Source organism: Cimex lectularius, unplaced genomic scaffold (assembly GCF_000648675.2).
Source record: "Cimex lectularius strain Harlan isolate CLEC.00 unplaced genomic scaffold, Clec_2.1 scaffold226, whole genome shotgun sequence".
Classification (NCBI taxonomy): Eukaryota; Metazoa; Arthropoda; class Insecta; order Hemiptera; family Cimicidae; genus Cimex; species Cimex lectularius.
In genome coordinates, this window is record NW_019392846.1 from 645,467 (window position 1) to 666,144 (window position 20,678).

At 36.6% G+C, this 20,678-nt stretch overlaps 1 protein-coding gene across 1 annotated transcript in view; it reads left to right on the forward strand.

The window, feature by feature from the left end:
* The window catches only part of LOC106666988 (nephrin), a 464,482-nt gene that overhangs the window by 434,642 nt on the left and 9,162 nt on the right, over nucleotides 1–20,678 (forward strand). The window contains exon 4 of the mRNA XM_024228661.1: nucleotides 7,674–7,826. Within this exon, the coding sequence (XP_024084429.1) occupies nucleotides 7,674–7,826 (153 nt within the window). The remainder of the gene's footprint in view (nucleotides 1–7,673; nucleotides 7,827–20,678) is intronic.

Below are 20,678 nucleotides of genomic sequence, written 5' to 3' on the forward strand. Positions count from 1 at the left end.
TTGTTTCGGTTCGTACTTATATAATTGTACTTGAAAAGCTGCAATTTATTTTTCAATAATAGCTTACTTATAAAATAACAAAAGCAACGCCAATTCAACTAAAATAATGCAATAGGTATTTTGTTAATCTGTAGTATGGTCATTTTCGATCATTTAACCCACTACCGAATATGCCGAGATTACATGACGTACTATTGGACGTTACTACACGTGGATTTTTGTCTCCATTTGGGGAGATATCTTTCTGGGAAAGGCAAGCTGACAAACATGTAACTTTGTCTCTGCCTCGGATCAAATCGACGAGGACAGACCGACCAGGATGACCGGAAACGACCAAAAAACTTATCATTTATGTCACGGCGCATTTGAGGGACATGGATCATCGCGGACTGCCCCCAACCAACCCAGAGTTTTCGTAGGACCAGTCGGGAGCCTTTTTTAGTACACACTGTGTCTTGTGTCAAACCCCCGTGAGTGTAAATTATTTGATTTTGGACATTGATTTTTTTCATATTGAAAAATTTTAATTATCTAGCATCTGATGTTTTATAAAAAAAAAAGAAAATTGATTATAATTAAAGGAATATTTTTTTATTGCTGCCGACTTAAATTTAATTTTCCCCCTCAGTAAGAAATCATTTTCCATTCAATATTTTTGAACCGTGTTCATTTTCCTTCGAAAAATTAGGAAAATTGCCTTGGTAGCCGTACCGCAGACCATTCCCGTTATGTGTCACCAAACACCAGCACCACACTTGATAATATATTTACTTTGGTCAAACCAAAGAGTTAAACCAAAAAAAAATTAACCATTAATCATAAGTTCACTAGTTTTCGAGGTCCGCTTGACCAATTAATATCTTTCAATTAATCAATTATAGTTGAGATAAAAAAGTCAGTGTCACGAGCGGGATTGGAACCCACGATCTTCGGCTAGGTACGCCGCTGCTCTACCACTTGAGCAATCGTGACTTCCATCCACTCGGACACCAACTTCTCATCTCAACCCTAACTTTTTTTTTAATTTTCCCTCCTTTTTGCCATTTTTCAAATGTCGTACAATCTATTTGATTCTCCGCGACAAATGAAACTGCCACGGAGAGCTTTAGTGAAGATGTACTTCATTTTAACTTATTAAAATCACTAATTTCGTGGTCCGCTTGACAAATTAATACATTACAATTAATTAAGGTTTTTTAGTTGAGATAAAAAAGAGGGAAAAGGTGGGGTTGAGATAGGAAGTTGATGTCCGAGTGGATCGAGGTCACGATAGCTCAAATGGTAGAGCAGCGGCGTATCTAGCCGAAGATCGTGGGTTCGAATCCCGCTCGTGACAATGACTTTTTTTCTCAACTAAAAACCTTAATTAACTGAACGATATTAATTGGTCAAGCGGACCACGAAAACTAGTGAATTTAATAAGTTAAAATGAAGTATACCTTCACTAAAGCTCTCCGAGGCCATTTCATTTATCGCCGAGGATCAAATAGATTAAACGACATTTGAAAAATGGCAAAAAGGAGGGAAAATTCAAAAGGTGGGGTTGAGATATGAAGATAAGTGTCCGAGTGGATCGAGGTCACGATAGCTCAAGTGGTAGAGCAAAGGCGTATCTAGCCGAAGATCGTGGGTTCGAATCCCGCTCGTGACACTGACTTTTTTATCTCAACTATAATTGATTAATTGAAAGATATTAATTGGTCAAGCGGACCTCGAAAACTAGTGAACTTATGATTAATGGTTAATTTTTTTTTGGTTTAACTTTTTAATCTTGATTTATAAGATATAATCTCTTATGTTTTCTTCCCAAATGGTTTACTTCTGATTTTAATTATTTCTTCTGTAGAGTCCTTTGTATGACTCTTTAGTTGATCATTGTTATATCAACTCTTGATTCTCTGTATTTTTTTTATTGTCTGTTGTCTCTGTCAACAGTTACAGGTTAGTTATCTTTAAAATTTAAAAAAAAGAAATTGGAAAATACAGCATGAACTTTATGGATATTTCAGTACAATTACGTATTACTGAGCATACAGGGTGTCCATTTTAGATGGACCAGCTGAAATTTCTCTTGAACCAATGATGCTACAAAGAAAAAAATGTGGTCAATATTTTCTAGTTTAGTTTCAAATTTTACCTTTTTTGGAGTAAAATTATTTACACAGTACAAACAAATAATATTAATAAATAGCAAACCAAATTATTGTTGTTGTTTTTCTTGTCTTAGCTTTGTCATTTTTTGACCAATTTAAAATCCGATTGCACCAATATTTTCGGGGTAAAAATCGTTTAAAATGATGTGTCATGATGTATAGGGTCATATTTGAAATTCGAATGGGGAACTGGGCCTGATATATCCTGTATAATTTTTCTTTAAAAACAAGTAATCATTTAGAACTAGACTAAAAAATATTAAACAAGTATTTGTCGTTTTTTATATATCGTCATTGGTTCAAGAGAAATTCAGCAGGGCCATCTAAAAAGAACACACTGTGTAAAAATTGAACAGGGGATTTTTTTTATTGATCCAAACATAAATCAGGGATACAGGATGATCTATCTAGGGTAAATATCACAATATGAAACGGGTGCCGTTTCGTTGGTTTTGCGGTCTTGTAGGGGAATTAATTCTGGTTCATTTCCCCTTTTATTCATTTGACGAATACGCCTAATATTTTTTCGTCACAACAGTCGCCAGCCATCAGCCCTGGCATGTTACTGACGGAAGGGGCGGGTCGGTTTTCTTGTTTTATCTCACGAATTTTGTTCGAGATAGCAACGAGCGTAAGCACTTCATACTTCTTCCCTCCCCCGCCGGTAATTAAGAGGCTGTAATTAATCAAGAAGTATATCTCTCACGTAATGCTCCCAGAGGTAAAACGGGATAATTCGTTAAGGGAAAGGAGTGGAAAACGTCGTGATTCCTATCTAAATCTTAAAACCCCGCAGATCCTTAACAGACATCAGACCTTTTTAAATATTTTAGTACTACAACGTGTCTTAACATGTTAATTGCAGGCATAGATGTTGCCAAAATGGAATATTTTTAAAAAATTGTTTCCATTAAGTAGATGTAGATGTAGATATAGTTTCGGGGTATAGTATATGCGCCCTTTAAGTGCTATTTCCCCCGTGCTCTGCCTAAAGCACATCGGTGAGTCCTATTTCATCAAGAAATTTGATTAATAGGCCCGGTTTCAATGGCTGAAGCTCTTCTATGGTCATATTATACATCCCAAAACATTTCCTCCTGCGGGCTAGTGTAGCTCCGCTCTTTGCTAGTAGATGTGTTGGTGTCTCTTGTGCCTCTTTGCAGAATCTGCACCTGCCATTTTGGATTATTCCAATCTTCTTTAAGTGTCCTTTTAACTTGCAGTATCTGTTAGGAATCCTATTAGGTTTCGCAGTTTTCCTGAGTTTTAGTCCGCAGTTTGCTTCCTGCTTCCTTTGACACATTCTGTAATTTCTTCTCTTCCGAAATTGATTAGAAGATTATTGGATTGTCTTTGTCCAATGAGTAAACGCCATAGTTCCCTCATATTCTTTTTGTCCTTCTGTCTGAGATACTCGTTAATAGTGTGGGTTCCTAAGCCACAGAAGGGTTCAGGTCCTGTCAGCGGTGTAGCAGCTTCTTGCCTTGCAAGGGTGTTCGCTTTCTCTTTGCCTTATACTCCCTGTGTCCTGGGACCCAGCAAAGGCTGACTTTGTTCTGCATGCCTATAATATGTTTAGTTTGGTTTTGCAGTTCAGCACCATCCCTGAACCAATATTTGAGCTTAGTGCTTTGATGACTGCTTGGCTATCGGACATGATAGCTATATTCTTGTTTTTGTACCCTTTACTTAGGTTGAGTTGGGTACATCTTTCGATTGCATGAATCTCAGCTTGGAAGATACTGGTGTATTTCCCCATGGGTTCTGAGTATTTGGTTCCAGGTCCACTGGAGTGTACCTTCTTGTGTTCTAGATCCATCTTGTACCAAAGGTTGGTGCCATTCTTAAAAAAGGTGTTTCCCTCTCGTTCCCATTCTTTTTTGGTACCTAGGTTTCCCTTAAGTAAAAACTAATAACAATGTTCGCAACTAATTTTATAGGTTAATTAAGTTCGGTTCCACGTGTTTCCCAATTAAATATCGATCGCATAATCTTCGTTCCTCTTACTTTTTAAGAAACAATCAAGATATAAAATATTCTTGCTTATTTTATACGATAATCTTTCCGTTTGACACATACGAAATTTATTTACATTGTAGGTATTAAATTTAGACGATGATATTAAGAAAAACTGTTTATAAACAATACTTTTGAGGTAAAACTGAGAAGAATTTCCGTTGGTAGAGAGAAAGGCGTTCGTTGTTTAGGGCGGACAGTTTTATTGAAGCGCGTCTTAGGAATTCCACAGCAGGAGTGCAGGTGGTGAAATTTGTTCTATATTATTTTTAGTTTCTCCTGTAAATCGACCAAGAAAAACCCAGAGGAGGAAAACAATTGGAAGGTGTTTCTAATCGATATTGAGTGTGTACGCATTGTTGGGAAGTTTAACTAACCCTAATGAAGACTTGTGTCATGATGTCGAAAACACTCTGTTAATAAAGAAAATTCCATGCTGCAGTATATTATTCAACAGCCTACAGAACAAGTGATAGAATTGTAGAATAAACAGCAAAAATTATTAAAAAATAATAATAATAATAATAGCAACATCAGCGATAATGGCGTCGGTGTCTCACCGTGACCAAAAACAACTTCTTCAGTTCGGCGTTAATCGCCGGATGACAAGTGGTAAAGAGGAAGAGAGCAAGTGAAAAATCTATGTCTTACAATCGAATTATAAATAAGATTAACAAAACCTTTTCCCAGTCTTTCACTCGTCCACACAAATCACTTCACGATATAAACTAAAACAACTTATTCTAATTAAAACATAAAATAAGGGAAATCCTCTCGAATAGTAGTCAGTGTATTCTCTGGTGGTGACTAGTCGACCATCTTCAAAAGCAAAGTGGTTTTTTCGGCAGCTGGCATTGACGTACTCTTAGCACCGGTTTTTTTCTGCATGTAACTGGGCTCATAAAAATACCCCCCCTAAAACTTCCAGTTTCCAGGATATAATTCAAATCAGACCATTTACCAAAAAGTCACATAAACTACCATATTATGAAGTAGATTTCCACGACACATCCCAAGAAATTAAAACAGTTAACATGTACATCCCCATGAATGTAACCCCCCCCCATACCGCCAATGCCCTTATTCCGGGAAAAATCGGAAGATATGTTTCCATCATACCATTTAATATTCACATACGGGTCGAAAACAAAAGGAGTAAGAAGTGCGTTTTATGGTCACTGTTCGCCAGCAGCCAAATACAAAATGGCGCCAACGAACACCACCGGAGATAGGAGTTAAAATTAATAAAAAGATTATTTCGGCACCAACGGGTCCTGATTGAATAGGAGATGTTAGTTTAGGAAGAATTAAATGAAGGAATAAATAATGAACGAAAGGAGTAATGGACGGCTCACTGTTTAATGAAATTTCTATGGCTTACAAGATGGCCGATGATCATACTGGAGACCTGAAGGCGATGGACGCCTCTGAAGGCTATGAAGGCCGGAAAGCGGTGAATATCTCCGAATGCGATATCGTGCGTTGTGCGGCGATGACTAGGCCAGTACACCAGATTGATCCAGAGCGTCGATGATGATGATGATGGATGGTGAAATCCAAGTGGCGATGCAATCCAGGCTGCGATGCTAGTGAGATGATGGAGTCTTCGGGATAATGATGTAGGATTCGTTCGTGGGATTATGATGATGGTAGGTGGATAAAGGGAGATGAGATATTAAGGGAAAATGGCGATGATAGGTTTGGTACCATGAGGTCGGGAGATGGGATGCACACGGAGTTAAGGATGAGGCGATTCTAATGTCAATACGCGGACATTCGCATGGCGATAAATGTGCATAGCAAAGCAATAGCCGGGCGATCTTACACGGTGGTTAATTACTATGGCGCAACACTTTGAATAGATAGGGCGATACAAGGTGTGCTCTGAGAGCTGGCGGAGAATAGCCCAAAAAGGCTGGAAGGGATGGGTTTTTGAGGGAAAAGGAGGGAAGTGTGTTATGATAGGTGGATTTCCAGAAGATAGGGGTTGTAGATACAGGGGTACAGTGTACGGCACAAATCGGGCGCTGCGGTGACGGAGACGCGCCCGAATAGTCACAAAATGGATTACTCGTGTAGCATTAAACTGCCTAAGGAAGTAAGCATCTTTCCGGCCTAAATGTATGCAATATCCAACGCATTATCATATGCAGAATATCTACGAAACAACAATAACTACATTATGGTAGTAGCAGATAGTGAAATTGCGATCAAATGCCTAGAAAACTTTCACCGAAACTAAGCGATGGCCATATAGTACGTGAAACATGCAAAAAATACAATGCTTGACATATATTGGTAGAAGACTAATAACAGCATGGTTACGTGTGCGCAGCTCAGCCCAAAATAGCAGGAGACCCGTCACCTTTAAAATTTGCTACTATATTAAACAAACACAAAGCTGCGCGCGTTAAAACTTTACAAAAACAATACGTAGAGTCAAAACGATGAAACCGGTGATATCAAATACTCTGTTTTGGAGTGTTTTAACTTGGACAGCATGGCTGGGCTAGACGGTAATCATTTTAAATGGAGTTCATTTAATTAAGGTTTTTAGTTGAGATAAAAAAGTAAGGGTCACGAGCGTGATTCGAACCCACGACCTTCGGCTAGATATCCACTGCTCCTCCATTTGAGCTATCGTGACCTCGATCCACTCGGACTAACTTCCCTCCTCAACCTACTTTTTGAATTTTCCCTCCTTTTGAACGAAAGATATTAATTGGTCAAGCGGACCTCGAAAACCAGTGAATTTAAATAATGTTTTGAAATACTTAATAAACACTGGTTTTTATGAAAAAGAAAAATCACTGTTGGTGGAAAAGAATCCACAAAAATTTTCCCATCATGATACAAGTGTGAAATAGAAAAAATTTAAAAGGATAATGATATTTTTTATAAAATAGCAATTATATAGATTGAGACAGGTTGAAAATTATTTATTCAATAATTGTTCTAAGAAGGGACGGTTTGTAACTGGCAAGGAATCCTGAGATTTAATAGATATACGGATTACACGACAACTTGGAGGATTTCCAGACAAGTCCAACTAAAATATTTTATTGAAGAGGTTAAAAAGGACAATACCTCTGCTTGTAAGTTTTGAGTAAGAGTTAGGGACCGGGTTATAATTTGTTCATTCTCCAGCGAATTACTCAGCACTAATAAATAGCAATATATAGTATATAGCTATAAATAGTGTAATAAATAGCTTGTCTGTAATAAAAATCTCGAATCATAAATAAACATTTTTATTCGATGTCCAGTCGTATTATAAATTTAAAAGTCAAAAAGTGCGGATTTTGACATGGTATTTGTTGGGTTCTTTCATCGAAATTAGGAAAACCTGAAAGAAAATGTTACCAAAAATTTATAGCTGTAATTGTAACTAATTTTACAATTATGAATAGTGTAATAAATTTAATATGATTTTTAATTAAAAAATTATTTAAAATGTGTAAAAAAATTCTTTTAATTGACTTGTATTTGTTTCTTTCTGTGCAGCACCTCCGAGTTCCGTCGAAATTATTGGCCACCCGCACAACACGAAAATCGAAATAAAAGAGAACGAGACGTTTACCCTGGAATGCCTCGTGAAGAACGCAAAGCCGGCGGCCAAAATCGTCTGGTACCGTGGAGACGTCGAACTTAAATTAGGTGAGTTTAATTTAGACATATTTTGTACAAAAAACATTCATTAACACGTGATGTCAAGGTTTTATTGCATAACAATCATGTCGACCTGGTCCTCGATTTCTCGCTCTTCGTTGGTCGTCGGGTTTATTTTAACTGTCATACAGGAGTTCTTACACCCTCTGGGTCAGATCCATTTTAAAATATCTTTTTCCAGATTATTCTTAAATAAATGTCCAAGCGTTATGCCGGGATTCGAGCCCAGAACTACCCAACGCGAGATGTTTCGTAATGAAATACGAACTAATACTATAAGTGCATGTAGTAGCTTGTAATATTTCCAATTTTGTTTCATATAAAAAAATACCAAGCACAAGTTATAAAGTAGAAAGTACAAGAAAAATTGTTTAAAATTCAACGAATTCCGTTTCTTAAATAGTCACTAACAATACAAATATTTGAACCGTTAATTCAACCAACAAATTGCCGGTATTATCGAAATATTAGTGCAAAATTCCGATGATTACATTATTTGACAATGTTAGAGGATTTACTTTTCGAGAGTAATGATGAACAAATTACAAACTTTGTATATCGACAGAATGTTAATCGGCGAAGAAAGATCTACAGGGCAAGGATTAATTTCGACTTTTGAAGTGTTTTTGGTTTCAAGAACGAGATTCGAAATTTCATCGTACAGACCGAGTCATCTGACATCGATACTTTGTTGGCAGGAACCACTCTAATGGACTTCTAACATAGGCCCTAACATGCTTCCACATTTCCATTTACTGGTTGTAAACGATAATAATTGATAGTAAATAGTAACTGGTAATAGTTTTTGATACCACTTACAACCAGTGAATTGATATACCCACGTTAAATATTTCTAATTTGTCGCGCTTTGTCAGCTTATTACTAAATGCCGCAGTAGGGGTATTCACAATGTTTGTAAGATGTTAACTCGTGTTAACTCCAATAGAGAAATGTCCAGTAAGATCGTGAACCCCCCCCTTCTTTTCTTAGCATGTTAAACGTTAATTTTTCCGCAATGCTGCGCGTGGCAATTGGTAGAACCAAAAATAAAGCTATAACAGTTCTTGAAGGCTTGTTGTTGTTTGTTATGGTTTGTTTTGTGTTAAATTGTAAGATGCCAGAAGTTAATAAAAAAAAGGAAAATTAACTCGTTCATTCAAAATGCTATCTATGCACTCGAAAAGTACTAACAAATAGCACTCTTCAATTCGTGCCGACATACCTAACTTGTAACCTAACGTCTAACAGCCTACAACTTTATAGGATATGGGATGTATCTATTATGAATGAGAGTATAAGGACAGGTCAGATATTACCAAAAGAAATGATTGGTCTGATTTAATTAATGTGTGCTTAAGAATAAAAATACGTGTAAACAAAAAACAGCTGTTAAATTCATGGCTGCCATGTTGGTTACCTGTGCCCTAACGGATAGCAAAGTGACTACATTTTCGACCAAACATCTAACATTGGCTCTGGCCTGTCAGCGAGCAATGTTAACTAGCAGATTCTTCCAAGTCTACGTCATCATTTTTCTCGATCTAACAGGAGTTAACAGGGTTAACACAAAGATAAGCACAGCCGGTCTGCTCTCCTCGAAACATCCTCGCGCACAAAGTTTCGGAGTAGGGCCTGGGTATTCACAACGCGAGAAGTTTCGCGAAACAGTTGCGTAAGTGATTTTCAGAAAGGAACGCAGCTTAAAAGGAGTAGATTGTCCTAGATTCGCTATGGATTTGCGGTATAAGTCCCGTGTTCGATATAATCTTGTTACAAATTAAACCAACCGTCAAATTGATTGTATAAATTATGATGAATTAATTTTGCTAACTTTCAAAATTTGTAGTAATCTTCGACAAAGACAAGACTAGGCCTGGCTCAAAATTGAGGTTTAGGGATGTTAATTAATTTCTCCGGCCGGGAGCAGCCGGGCTGTCTCCATGACAATATTAAAATTCGGGAAAGCGTAAAGGAATCAGCCGGAGCGATGTAATTGGACATGAGATACTCTCGGGTAATAATTAACGTCAGGGAAAGTTTCATTCGTGAAAAATCACATCTGACGACTGACGGGAGAAGTGCTAATTTCCCAACAACTCATTTTAACTTGAAATATTATTACCGTCACAAACAAGTTTCACCTTGCGACGACCTGGGCGGCGGGACTTCAACTTTTAATTTTTAATAGCAACGGTCGGAGGGGAAAGTTTACCATCGGGACTACAGAACTGCTGGAATCGTGTCCCTAACGAGTTCGGAAAAATCCTCACACCCCCTTGTCGGCACAATATGACAAATTTAACGACCCACAACTACAATAAAAATCGTAATTATTTGGGATTCTTCGGTTGTGCGTTCACATTTTGTACTTTATGTACAAATATATATTTATATATATATATATATTTTTTTTTAGAGAAAAATTCCCATACTGAACGTAAATAAGGCAGACTAGCACGCTCGCACAAAAGTATATTGTTATCAGCCTATCAGCCTGAATAGCCGTTGCCTTTTGTACAAATGGGCTGTACTATTGAAACTGTATTCTGTCAAGGCTGTATCGACACTTCTGAGTCTGATCAGTTTTGATTGATCCTTCCTTACTCACATCATGCTGTTTTCTAAAGGCAAATGCAAAATGTCAACATATTTCAAAATACATGTAGGATTGTAGAATTTACACAATGTTTATAAATCCCAGGCTCTGAAGATGATCTCAATAAAGATCGAAACGTTGCACGATAAAGAAAATGTTTTACTAACACCTACGTCACACCAGACATCTCACTATCTCCGAATAATCATTGACTAACGGTCACTAAACACCACACACACACACACTAAAAATTACGGTTTTTCATTTATTTGTTATTATTTTAGTACAGTTAATCAACTCCACAAACGTAGGAGGATAAGAGGTTTACATCACTTAATACTAAGAAGATAATGCGTTAGTTGGTAAAGAAAAAGTGTCTCGACCGGTTCACTGAAAATTATTTTTAACAAATTTATTTTTCATGGTTTCAAAAACTATAATTCGTGGGTGCTTTGTGTGAATTTAAGCTCCCAGTAGGCCAGCCGAGGCAGATCGTAAAATTTGCCCTGGGGTGATGCAACAATAAGCGGTCCCACTGCTCAAAAGTGGTTCAAAACGTTTGCTTCTGGGGCGAAGGGAGTGGGTATAAACCGTCTTGAATAACGACCGGAAGCGATTCCCCTATTCGAGTAAAGCATGGCAGAAATTTCCCAGTGTTTCAACGTAAGCGATGAAACCATTCGACTTGAGAAGGCATGGAAGCTGAGTAAATTGACTTTTCATTAATTGACCATCGGTAACAAGCTTCAGCGTCTAAACAAACATTTGCCTTTCACTGCTTTATAATAGATCTTTACTCAAGTAATGGAATTTGGTAAATAAAAAAAAACAGGTTACAATACAAAAAATATAAGAAAAACAAAAGTTTGTACAAAATAATTATTTGAAGAATTTCAATTAGTTAAGGTTTTTAGTTGAGATAAAAAAAAGTCGGTGTCACGAGCGGGATTCGAACCCACGACCTACGGCTAGATACGCCCCTGCTCTACCACTTGAGTTATCGTGACCTCACTCGGATACAAATTCCCCATCTGAACCCCACCTTTTGAATTTTCCCTCCTCGCTCGTGACACAGACTTTTTTTATCTCAACTAAAACCCTTAATTAATTGAAATAAATTAATTGGTCAAGCGGACCACTAAAACTAGTGTATTTGATGAATGTTAGCTGGGTTGATGATCTCTTGATCTCTTTTTTTGCCAGGAAGCAGAGATGTCTTCTTTTTTCTTGTTTCTTCTTCGTTTTTCAACACCACGTGAGCAATGAAAAAAACCAAATCCAAAAAAGAACCACCTCTTTTTTCTAAGTCCTCTTTTCCCGCTCTAGGGGGTCGACTAGTTCGCCGTGTCTACATCACGCCCTTCGCCGCAAAACCCCATTTAACCCTCGATAAGATCTGTTATGTTATAGCTTCCACGGCAGAAAGCAGAGATGTTTTATGGCCGGATTGTCACATGCTGCATAACACGGATCATGTCCAGTAACAGAGAAGGTCTCACCATTGGCTTTTACAATGACCGATTGTTCAAGACACGCATTATTCTCTTCGTATTACGTGACGTAAACATCTAATGCCCCTGTGTAAAAAGAAATGGCTGCCACAAAAATGTCTCTGTCCCATTGTCGCGAACACCAAATATTCACAAACAAAATGATATGCTTTGTGCTTAGAGGAATAAGCCATGCCTCGTGCACTAACTAACTTGTGCTTTGTGGTCAGAACATCACTACAGAAATTTACCCAAGCCAATACAACGAGTACTTCTTGCTTGTCCAGAAACAACCTGCTCTCGTGAACAGAAAAAGTATAGTTGTATCGCCAAAACGACATTACTCTATACAGCCAAAACGTGAAAGGAAGAGATAATGAAACTCGGTTGTAAAGTCCTACCGCACCCTAAGTACTCTCCAGACTTTCACCTTTCTTAGCAATGGACTACAATCCCACATGCAGTCGGGAGTTCGATAATCGTCACTAGCTGGAAAATTATTTCAATTTATTTTCTAAGTCATCGGACCTGACCTTTCGTAACAAAGACATAACTGGACTACTAACACGTTGGGAGAAGGTAGTAGATGCCGATGAAGACTATTTCCCGAATAAAATATTTCTAAACTAATTTATTTTATTACATTTTATTGTGATAATTATTAAACTTGCACGAGGCCACTTGGTAGTTTTAGTATGAAAAAGTTGACAAAATAAAATGACAGGTGAAAGTGTAAATGAGTACGCTGTTTTGTTCAAAAGAAAAATGGTCACAGCACTCGGTAAATTTCAAAGGTTAAAATTGCAATAAAAAACACGACTGTGATGAATGGTACTGCTCTTGCATTATTTATTTTATCTGTTTCAAAAAGAGAAGAAAAACAATGCCAATGCCAAGTTTATTTCGACGTTCAACATGCTCAGTTAATTTGGAACAACTATTTTAGCAGATATCGATTCTGCCTTAGCAAAAAGTTACCTTTTACATATTAGTTGTAAAAAAATTGACCAACTTATACAAACTTAATACAGTTATTTGTTTTGAAGAAAGCTCCTAATTTTCTTACCATGACAGAATGCCAGAAAAGATAAATAAGCTCTAGGGTTAAATAATTAAGATTATTTTGTTTTTGTTTTTTAGATAAAAAAGTCAGTGTCACGAGCGGGATTCGAACCCACGACCTTCAGCTTGATACGCCGCTACTCTCCCACCCGAGCTATCATGCCTTCGGACTGAAATCACGATAGCTCGGGTGGTAGAGTAGCGGCGTATCAAGCCGAAGGTCGTGGGTTCGAATCCCGTTCGTGACACTGACTTTTTTATTTCAACTAAAAAAAACCTTAATTTATTGAATGATATTGATTGGTCAAGCGGACCACGAAAACTAGTGAATCTAGGGTTAAATTGAATGTAAGGCCGCTTTCAGGACGGACCGTTATTTATATCTCAAAGGATGAACGTTAACGAAGTGAATTCAATAATTAAACGGTAAAAACGATGTAATAATTGCCCACGGTATTTTTTAAAAAAGGAAAGGAAAAAAGAGAAATATTTGCCTCGTTGGCCTTATTTCTTTGTCTTCACGCACGGACAAACAGTCGTTTCCTCCTTTATCTCCGGCCGGCGCTATTCTCGCTCGTTATTATATTTTTATAAAACATAACCGCCATTGAAAGAAAAACGTTTTGTCTAATGAGAAAATTAAAGACTTGGTAATTCGTATAATGTTCATTGGTTAAGAGCATAAAAATTTTGAAGAAAACCGCTCCATGATCTGTTAAAACACAGTTATGAAAATACCATTTCATTTGTCGCCGAGAATCAAATAGATTACACGATATTTGAAAAATTTCAAAAAGAAGGGAAAATTAAAAGGTGGGTTGAGATGAGAAGTTAGTGTCCGAGTGGATCGAGGTTACGATAGCTCAAGTGGTAGAGCAGCGGCGTATCTAGCCGAAGGTCGTGAGTTCGAATCCCGCTCGTGACACTGACTTTTTATCTCAACTAAAAACCTTAATTAATTGAAAGATTTTAATTGGTCAAGCGGACCACGAAAACTAGTGAAGTTATGAAAATACGTTGAATTTTGGGTAGTCATCAAAGGATAATGTCATCTTTTTTTATTTTTCTACTTTAAATGAACTCGAGAATTTATTTCATTTTATATCAAAGGTACGAATTGGACTTTAAGATCTCTTACATGTACATATTTCAGAAATAAATTTAGTTTTATATAGCAATAATAATGGTAATAAAATAAACAAAATAATGAGGACAATAATTCTTTCAAATTACTGTGGAATTATGAACCAGTTGTTTTCTGTGAAAGTGCATGTAAAATAATACAAATGAAGAAAGGTGAATGTGTAGATTCACTTTTTGTAAATGGTGGTTCTACTCATATATTTGTTGTTTACAACCATCCGGATTTCGAGCATTAAACGCTCATCATCAGATTGAAGGAGTTACAAACATGTCTCTCGAAATGGATTGTAAGAATTCGTCTGGTGCACTCTTACAATTCATGTCGAGGACGTGTTTGTAATTCTAAACAACGAATCTGTGAGTAGAACTATAATTTAAAAAAAGTGAAAAAAGTACAACTAAATTAAATTTGTAAATCTCGTAGATTTAAGTCAATCCGTTCAAAAATTAGTATTTTTTTTTGTTGTTTCTTTACATAAAAACTGAATTTTCTCCACGCTAACGTAATTTTTCCCAACTTAGCAATTTCCTTCTAGATTAGTTCACTTTTGTTCTACCTTGCCAGTTTACTTACAAAATAACACCACAAACACCATGAAATTTGCGAAATGGTAACTTCTTTAAACATTAGCTCCCTTACATATCAAAATACATATTTATTTATAATCTAATGATGAAGCCACTGACAAAAAAGGTAAAAGGAAAAGGGAAAAAGAAATGGAAGAGGGAAGAAAAGGATGTCGTTTTGAAAACTTAGATGCCATGGAGCTAAAACATGCCAGTGAGGAAGCAGAACGTACTTCTCGGAGAAGCAATTTCCATAGTCTCGCCCCTGCAGTTATGAAGGATAAGGTTAAAATTTTAGAGGAGTGTTGAAGGCTTGGGATATGATTGGTGCGTTTGGATAAGGATAGGAAGAAATATGATCTCTCGGTTTAAGATCATAGTAGTATCCAATGAAGAAATGATAGCAATTTAAAGGCATGGCATTGAAGGCAATGAGTAGATTGTGAAATTATGCTCTCTTTTTACACCAATCTATGTGCTAGTCGATCCCGTTTGACCAAGAAAAACAGATTGTCGCCGCCAAAAGCCAAAGTGGAAAACAATTTGATGTTGCAATTGGAATTTACTTATTTCAAAGAGCGGCGTTTGCCAACTGATCGCGTTTGATACAGTTGACGGGGCGCGTGATACGATCTTCGGCCTGATAACAAATTGCCACCTAATCCGTGGTCCTTGGTGTGGTGAGTTCGATTGATCTGAGAAGTAAGCGTGCCTGGATGGAATCCAATATATCACGTGCATTGAGTTGCGACTCTCGACATTCATCACACGAATTATGTGGCTGGCCACGGCACATTTATAGGCGATTCACCAGAATAATAATTAAACCCCTGTCATCGCTGACCATTACGTCACATCCGACTATTAACTCTGTGTAATTTACCGTTGAAAGGTCGTTTTACGCCTGTTTCCACCGCTCTTAAAATATTCGATAGGCTGGAAAGTCTTACAAATTTAAACAATCCCTCCATCAAATTTTCCTATTTGATTTAGAATGACAATAGGTACTTACTTTTGAAAGGTATAGCTTGATTGGCCTTTTAAATTAAAAAATTAATTTATCAACAATATATATCTGTTGACCAAATTACTTCTTTCAATGAAGGTTTTGGTTGAAATGAAAAAGTAAGTGTCACAAGCGGAATTCGAACCCACGACCTTCGGCTAAATACACCGCTGCTCTACCAGTTGGGCTACCATGTCTTCGATCCACTCGGACACCAATTCCACATCTAAACCTCCAACCTATAACTATACATACAATCTAGGTATACATGAACCTAAGCGTATTACAAATATAGAATCGGCTCCGATTATTTACGCATCAAACCAATCAAACCTGGCGTCCACAAGGAAGTGTCCTAGAACCAATCCAGTACACAATATACCCGAAAGTGAGTTCGAGTGGAGGGCTAGTTTAGGGTTAAATATGAAGAAGCGTGTTCGGATCAAACCCTTCACGAATGGGATTTTAAAATCTTTATGAATCATTCGAACGATGACTTAGAAGGGAGCGTTACGAGTGGATAACTTCGGACTTGAAAAGATTGGATTCGTTGGATGTTGGAGGCTTGCCCTAGCCCCAAGTCCACTCCTTAAATAATAATCGGTCTGATGAGTGTTTATTATGTATGGTTACTGTTGATTTTGGTTTCACGGTCTGGGCAGTCCATATAGTTAAGTTCTTGTCTCTTTAAACTTAAGTGGGTTCTATAAAAGTCTGATATCTAAGAAAACCTCAACCAAGGTATTGGACTTGGTCGGATTGACATATTACCTGTTGTTTATGTGCTGTGGTGGGCAGGTCTGGTGTTTGAGAGTAAAGGTTAATTATTAGTTTCTCTCGTTCAACAAGATTCACCACCGAGTGCACCAGTCGGTAATTAGGTTCAAATGTTGTTGGATTGCTCCTGTTCTAGGATAGTAATGGAATATGTAGATAGGTTGTGAGTTGTGTGTTTCGATGTATATTAGCAGTGTACATGGTGTATAGTATCGGGCCTAGGATACTTCCTTGTGGATCGCCAGCTTTGATTGGCGTGATGGGGAAAAATCAGTGCCGATTTTCACTGTAAGTACTCAGGATGAGATAGTAGGTGTGAGGGAGGATATATATTAACTTTTACAGGAGGCCGGAGTGTCACACATGGTCGAATGCTTCCAAAAATACGGCTGATATTGATTGTTTTCTAGAGTCGAGCATATTGCGTCGGCTACTCTGCAGCACAGCTGAACAGTAGATGGAGGGATCTGAAACCAAACTGATGATTGTGAATTAAGTTTTCAGAGTTGAATATGACAATTAGTCTTTTAGGGATGAGTCGTTCTAATATTTTGGATATAAAAGGAGCGAGGCTATAATACGATGGGGGGGGGATTTGTGTGGTTTTGATATTGAGGTTATCAAAGATAGGTTACACTGGATGAAGAAATTGGTTATGCGAAATATTGCATTGAAAATAGTGTAATGTACATTATTGTTTTCTGGGTTGATTTCGGAGGATTTTAGGATCGTGGCCCTGGGATTTTATTTTGGAAAGGCGTAAAATGTGATATGATGTCTGAGGGGTGGATGGGTTTAGGACGTAGAGCGAGAATAAATAAATAATTTTTATAAAAACTTAATTAAAAGTTGATCGTTTCTCTTCTCATACCTATTTTCATTTAAAAATGGGAGATGTTTAAGAACCTCTTGAAACTTTGTATAATACGTGTACCATTTTAAAACTTTTTAGACAAACTATTAAATTTAATAAGACAAAGTTTGCTTCGCTTCTCTTTTTCTCTCTTCTATCGTTCCAAAACATTTTTACACTTGCTTTCACTTTAACGTAACTTAAGTATATTTCTTATAAATATGAGATAAACATCTTTAAACTTTCCATTAAAGTGATGGCAAACTAACAATTTTCATTAAAATTGATTAGACAATTTTCTTTATCATTTTGTTATAAAACTTCTTGCTTTTATCAACTTTTGATTATTAATATGAATAACTAAACTGTATTTAAGGTATTGGTTGAGATAAAAAAGTCAGTGTCACGAGCGGGATTCGAACCCACGACCTTTGGCTAGATACGCCGCTGCTCTACCACTTGAGCTACGTGACCTCGATCCACTCAGACACCAACTCCCATCTCATTTGAATTTTCCCTCTTTTTTGCCATTTTTCAAATGTCGTGTAATCTATTTGATTCGCGGCTACAAATGAAATGGCCACGGAGAGCTTTAAGCCAGGAGCACACTTACCCGATGCTACGCCATGCGACGCTACTCGATGCTACCCGACGCCTTGCCACGTTTTGGTGGGGCACACGTCGCGTACAGTCCACAGCGTTTATCACAATAATCACTACCACAATCGCAACGCATCTTTTCTTCTTAATGCACTATTTTGGGCAAAACCTTGTAATAAATTGTTAGTTAAATTTTATGAGCACAACCATCTAATAAATTGTTTGTTAAACATAATTGTTTTAAATAAAGTTACTCCTAACCATCATAATTAAACAATGTTTATAAAAACTTATGCATTTTTTATCTTGTTTAATTTGGTTTACATTAAAATAACATGTTGTAATTAATATAACGACAATAATACATGTAGTTTGAATAAAAATATGAGTGTCCGGTTCTTTTGTCTTCAACTGTACTCAATGCGACCCGACGAAAATCTGGACAGCGGGGATCGCAGAGCGTCGGGTAGATGTGCACCAATGCAACCTTATGGAAAAACGGAGTTTGGATTTGCGTCGGGTAGCATCGGGTAAGTGTGTTTCTGGCTTTAGTAAAGATGTACTTAATTTAACTTATTAAATTCACTAGTTATCGTGGTCAGCTTGATCAAATAATATCTTTCAATTAATTAATCTGTATTTAAGGTATTGGTTGAGAAAACAACAGTCCGTGTCACAAGCGGGATTCGAACTATTATTTGGTCAAGCGGACCACGAAAACTAGTGAATTCAATAAGTTAAATGAAGTATATCTTCACTAAAGGTCTCCGTGGCCATTTCATTTGTCGCCGAGAATCAAATAGATTACACGACATTTGAAAAATGGCAAAAAGGAGGGAAAATTCAAAAGGTGGGGTTGAGATGGGAAGTTAGTGTCCGAGTGGATCAAGGTCACGATAGCTCAAGTGGTAGAGCAGCGGCGTATTTCACCTAAGGTCGTGTGTTCGAATCCCGCTCGTGACACTGACTTTTTATCTCAACTAAAAACCTTAATTAATTGAAAGATTTTAATTGGTCAAGCGGACCACGAAAACTAGTGAATTCAATAAGTTAAATGAAGTATATCTTCACTAAAGGTCTCCGTGGCCATTTCATTTGTCGCCGAGAATCAAATAGATTACACGACATTTGAAAAATGGCAAAAAGGAGGGAAAATTCAAAAGGTGGGGTTGAGATGGGAAGTTAGTGTCCGAGTGGATCAAGGTCACGATAGCTCAAGTGGTAGAGCAGCGGCGTATTTCACCTAAGGTCGTGTGTTCGAATCCCGCTCGTGACACTGACTTTTTTATCTCAACCAATACCTTAAATACATATTAATTAATTGAAAGATATTATTTGGTCAAGCGGACCATGAAAACTAGTCAATTTAATATGCATAACAATAAAATCTGTACTATTATAATAAAATCTAGTATAATTTGTTATATTTCTTTAAATTTAAATCCACGTCTCGCTTTCTCGCTTTTTCCTTCGCTCTACCGTATATGGTTATGTGGTTCAAGAATGGTCTAAACAAATTCCAGCAAAGAAACGGAATGACGGTGATTGCACTGTAAGGTGGTTTCAGTCGCTAAAAGTTCCAATTACATTCCAGCAAAGGGAAAATAACCAGCAAATAATAGAATTCCTTGAAATACTAACTTTATTTCACCTATTTTAGGTAAAAACAAAATCCCTTTGAGGCTCAGTTAATGAAATACAAAACTTTTCAAGAGGGGGTCGAGGCAGGGGGTTTACAATAAAATGTAGAGACTTCACTGTAAATGAATATTTAATCCTATTAAAATATGATTACGGGAAACTTCTTTATTGTCCCAAAAGGCCAGCCCTTTATTGCAGTTTGTTTTTCCTTTGCTTCCTTCCTCTCTTTTCTACCCACTAGGTTTTAATTAAGGTTTCTAGGGCAAAGGGATTTTCCTTTCCTTTTTACTAAGAGTTTTCTTTTAAGTTCCTAAATTCAATTTATCCGTTAAAAAATATAGTAAAAAGGACTCCTTTTTTTAGAAAATTCGTATTTCGTTTAAAAGTGAAACTTTTTCAAGGGACAAAAAATGTTTAAAATCAAAACAATAGTAGCATAATAATTACATAATTTAAAAAAACTCGTCAAGTTTGTAATCTAGATTGATATATGTATATTATTATAATTTTAAAATATAATAATAATAATAATACCTTCCATAAATTTATAATAATTCGAAATATCATGGATAAGGCCATTATGAAAAAAAAAAAATCTATTATTTTTATAAAAAGGCACTACACTTATCCTTTATGTTTTAATACAAAATTACAATATTGAAGACTGACATCAATCAATAGGAGGTAAATTTAATCCTCAATTTAGAAAAGTAACAACAACAAGAAGTAACAGCAACATAAGCTATTCAGTTGTAGTGTACTTTTAATACTTAATTATATTTCTTTTTTTTCCTATGTACATAACTTTACAACATGTAAACATCAATTAAACCCTGATGGCAATAAATTAACTGCAATTATAGATTGTACATTCTGTTGTTAACTCTGCACATTAAACAAAGTTTGTAGTTTATTTTTGAATGAACGAATCCTACTCTGGTATTTATTTTTATTTGTTATTTACCTTTTATATTTGCTCGGAATTTATTTGACAGTGAAAGCTTTCAGGGGGGATGCTGCAGTACGCTTTTCTGGCCTGTTTAATCCAGTAAATAAATAAACTTGTTGTTCTATTTAATTCAGCAGTTTATAATAAACTATTTCC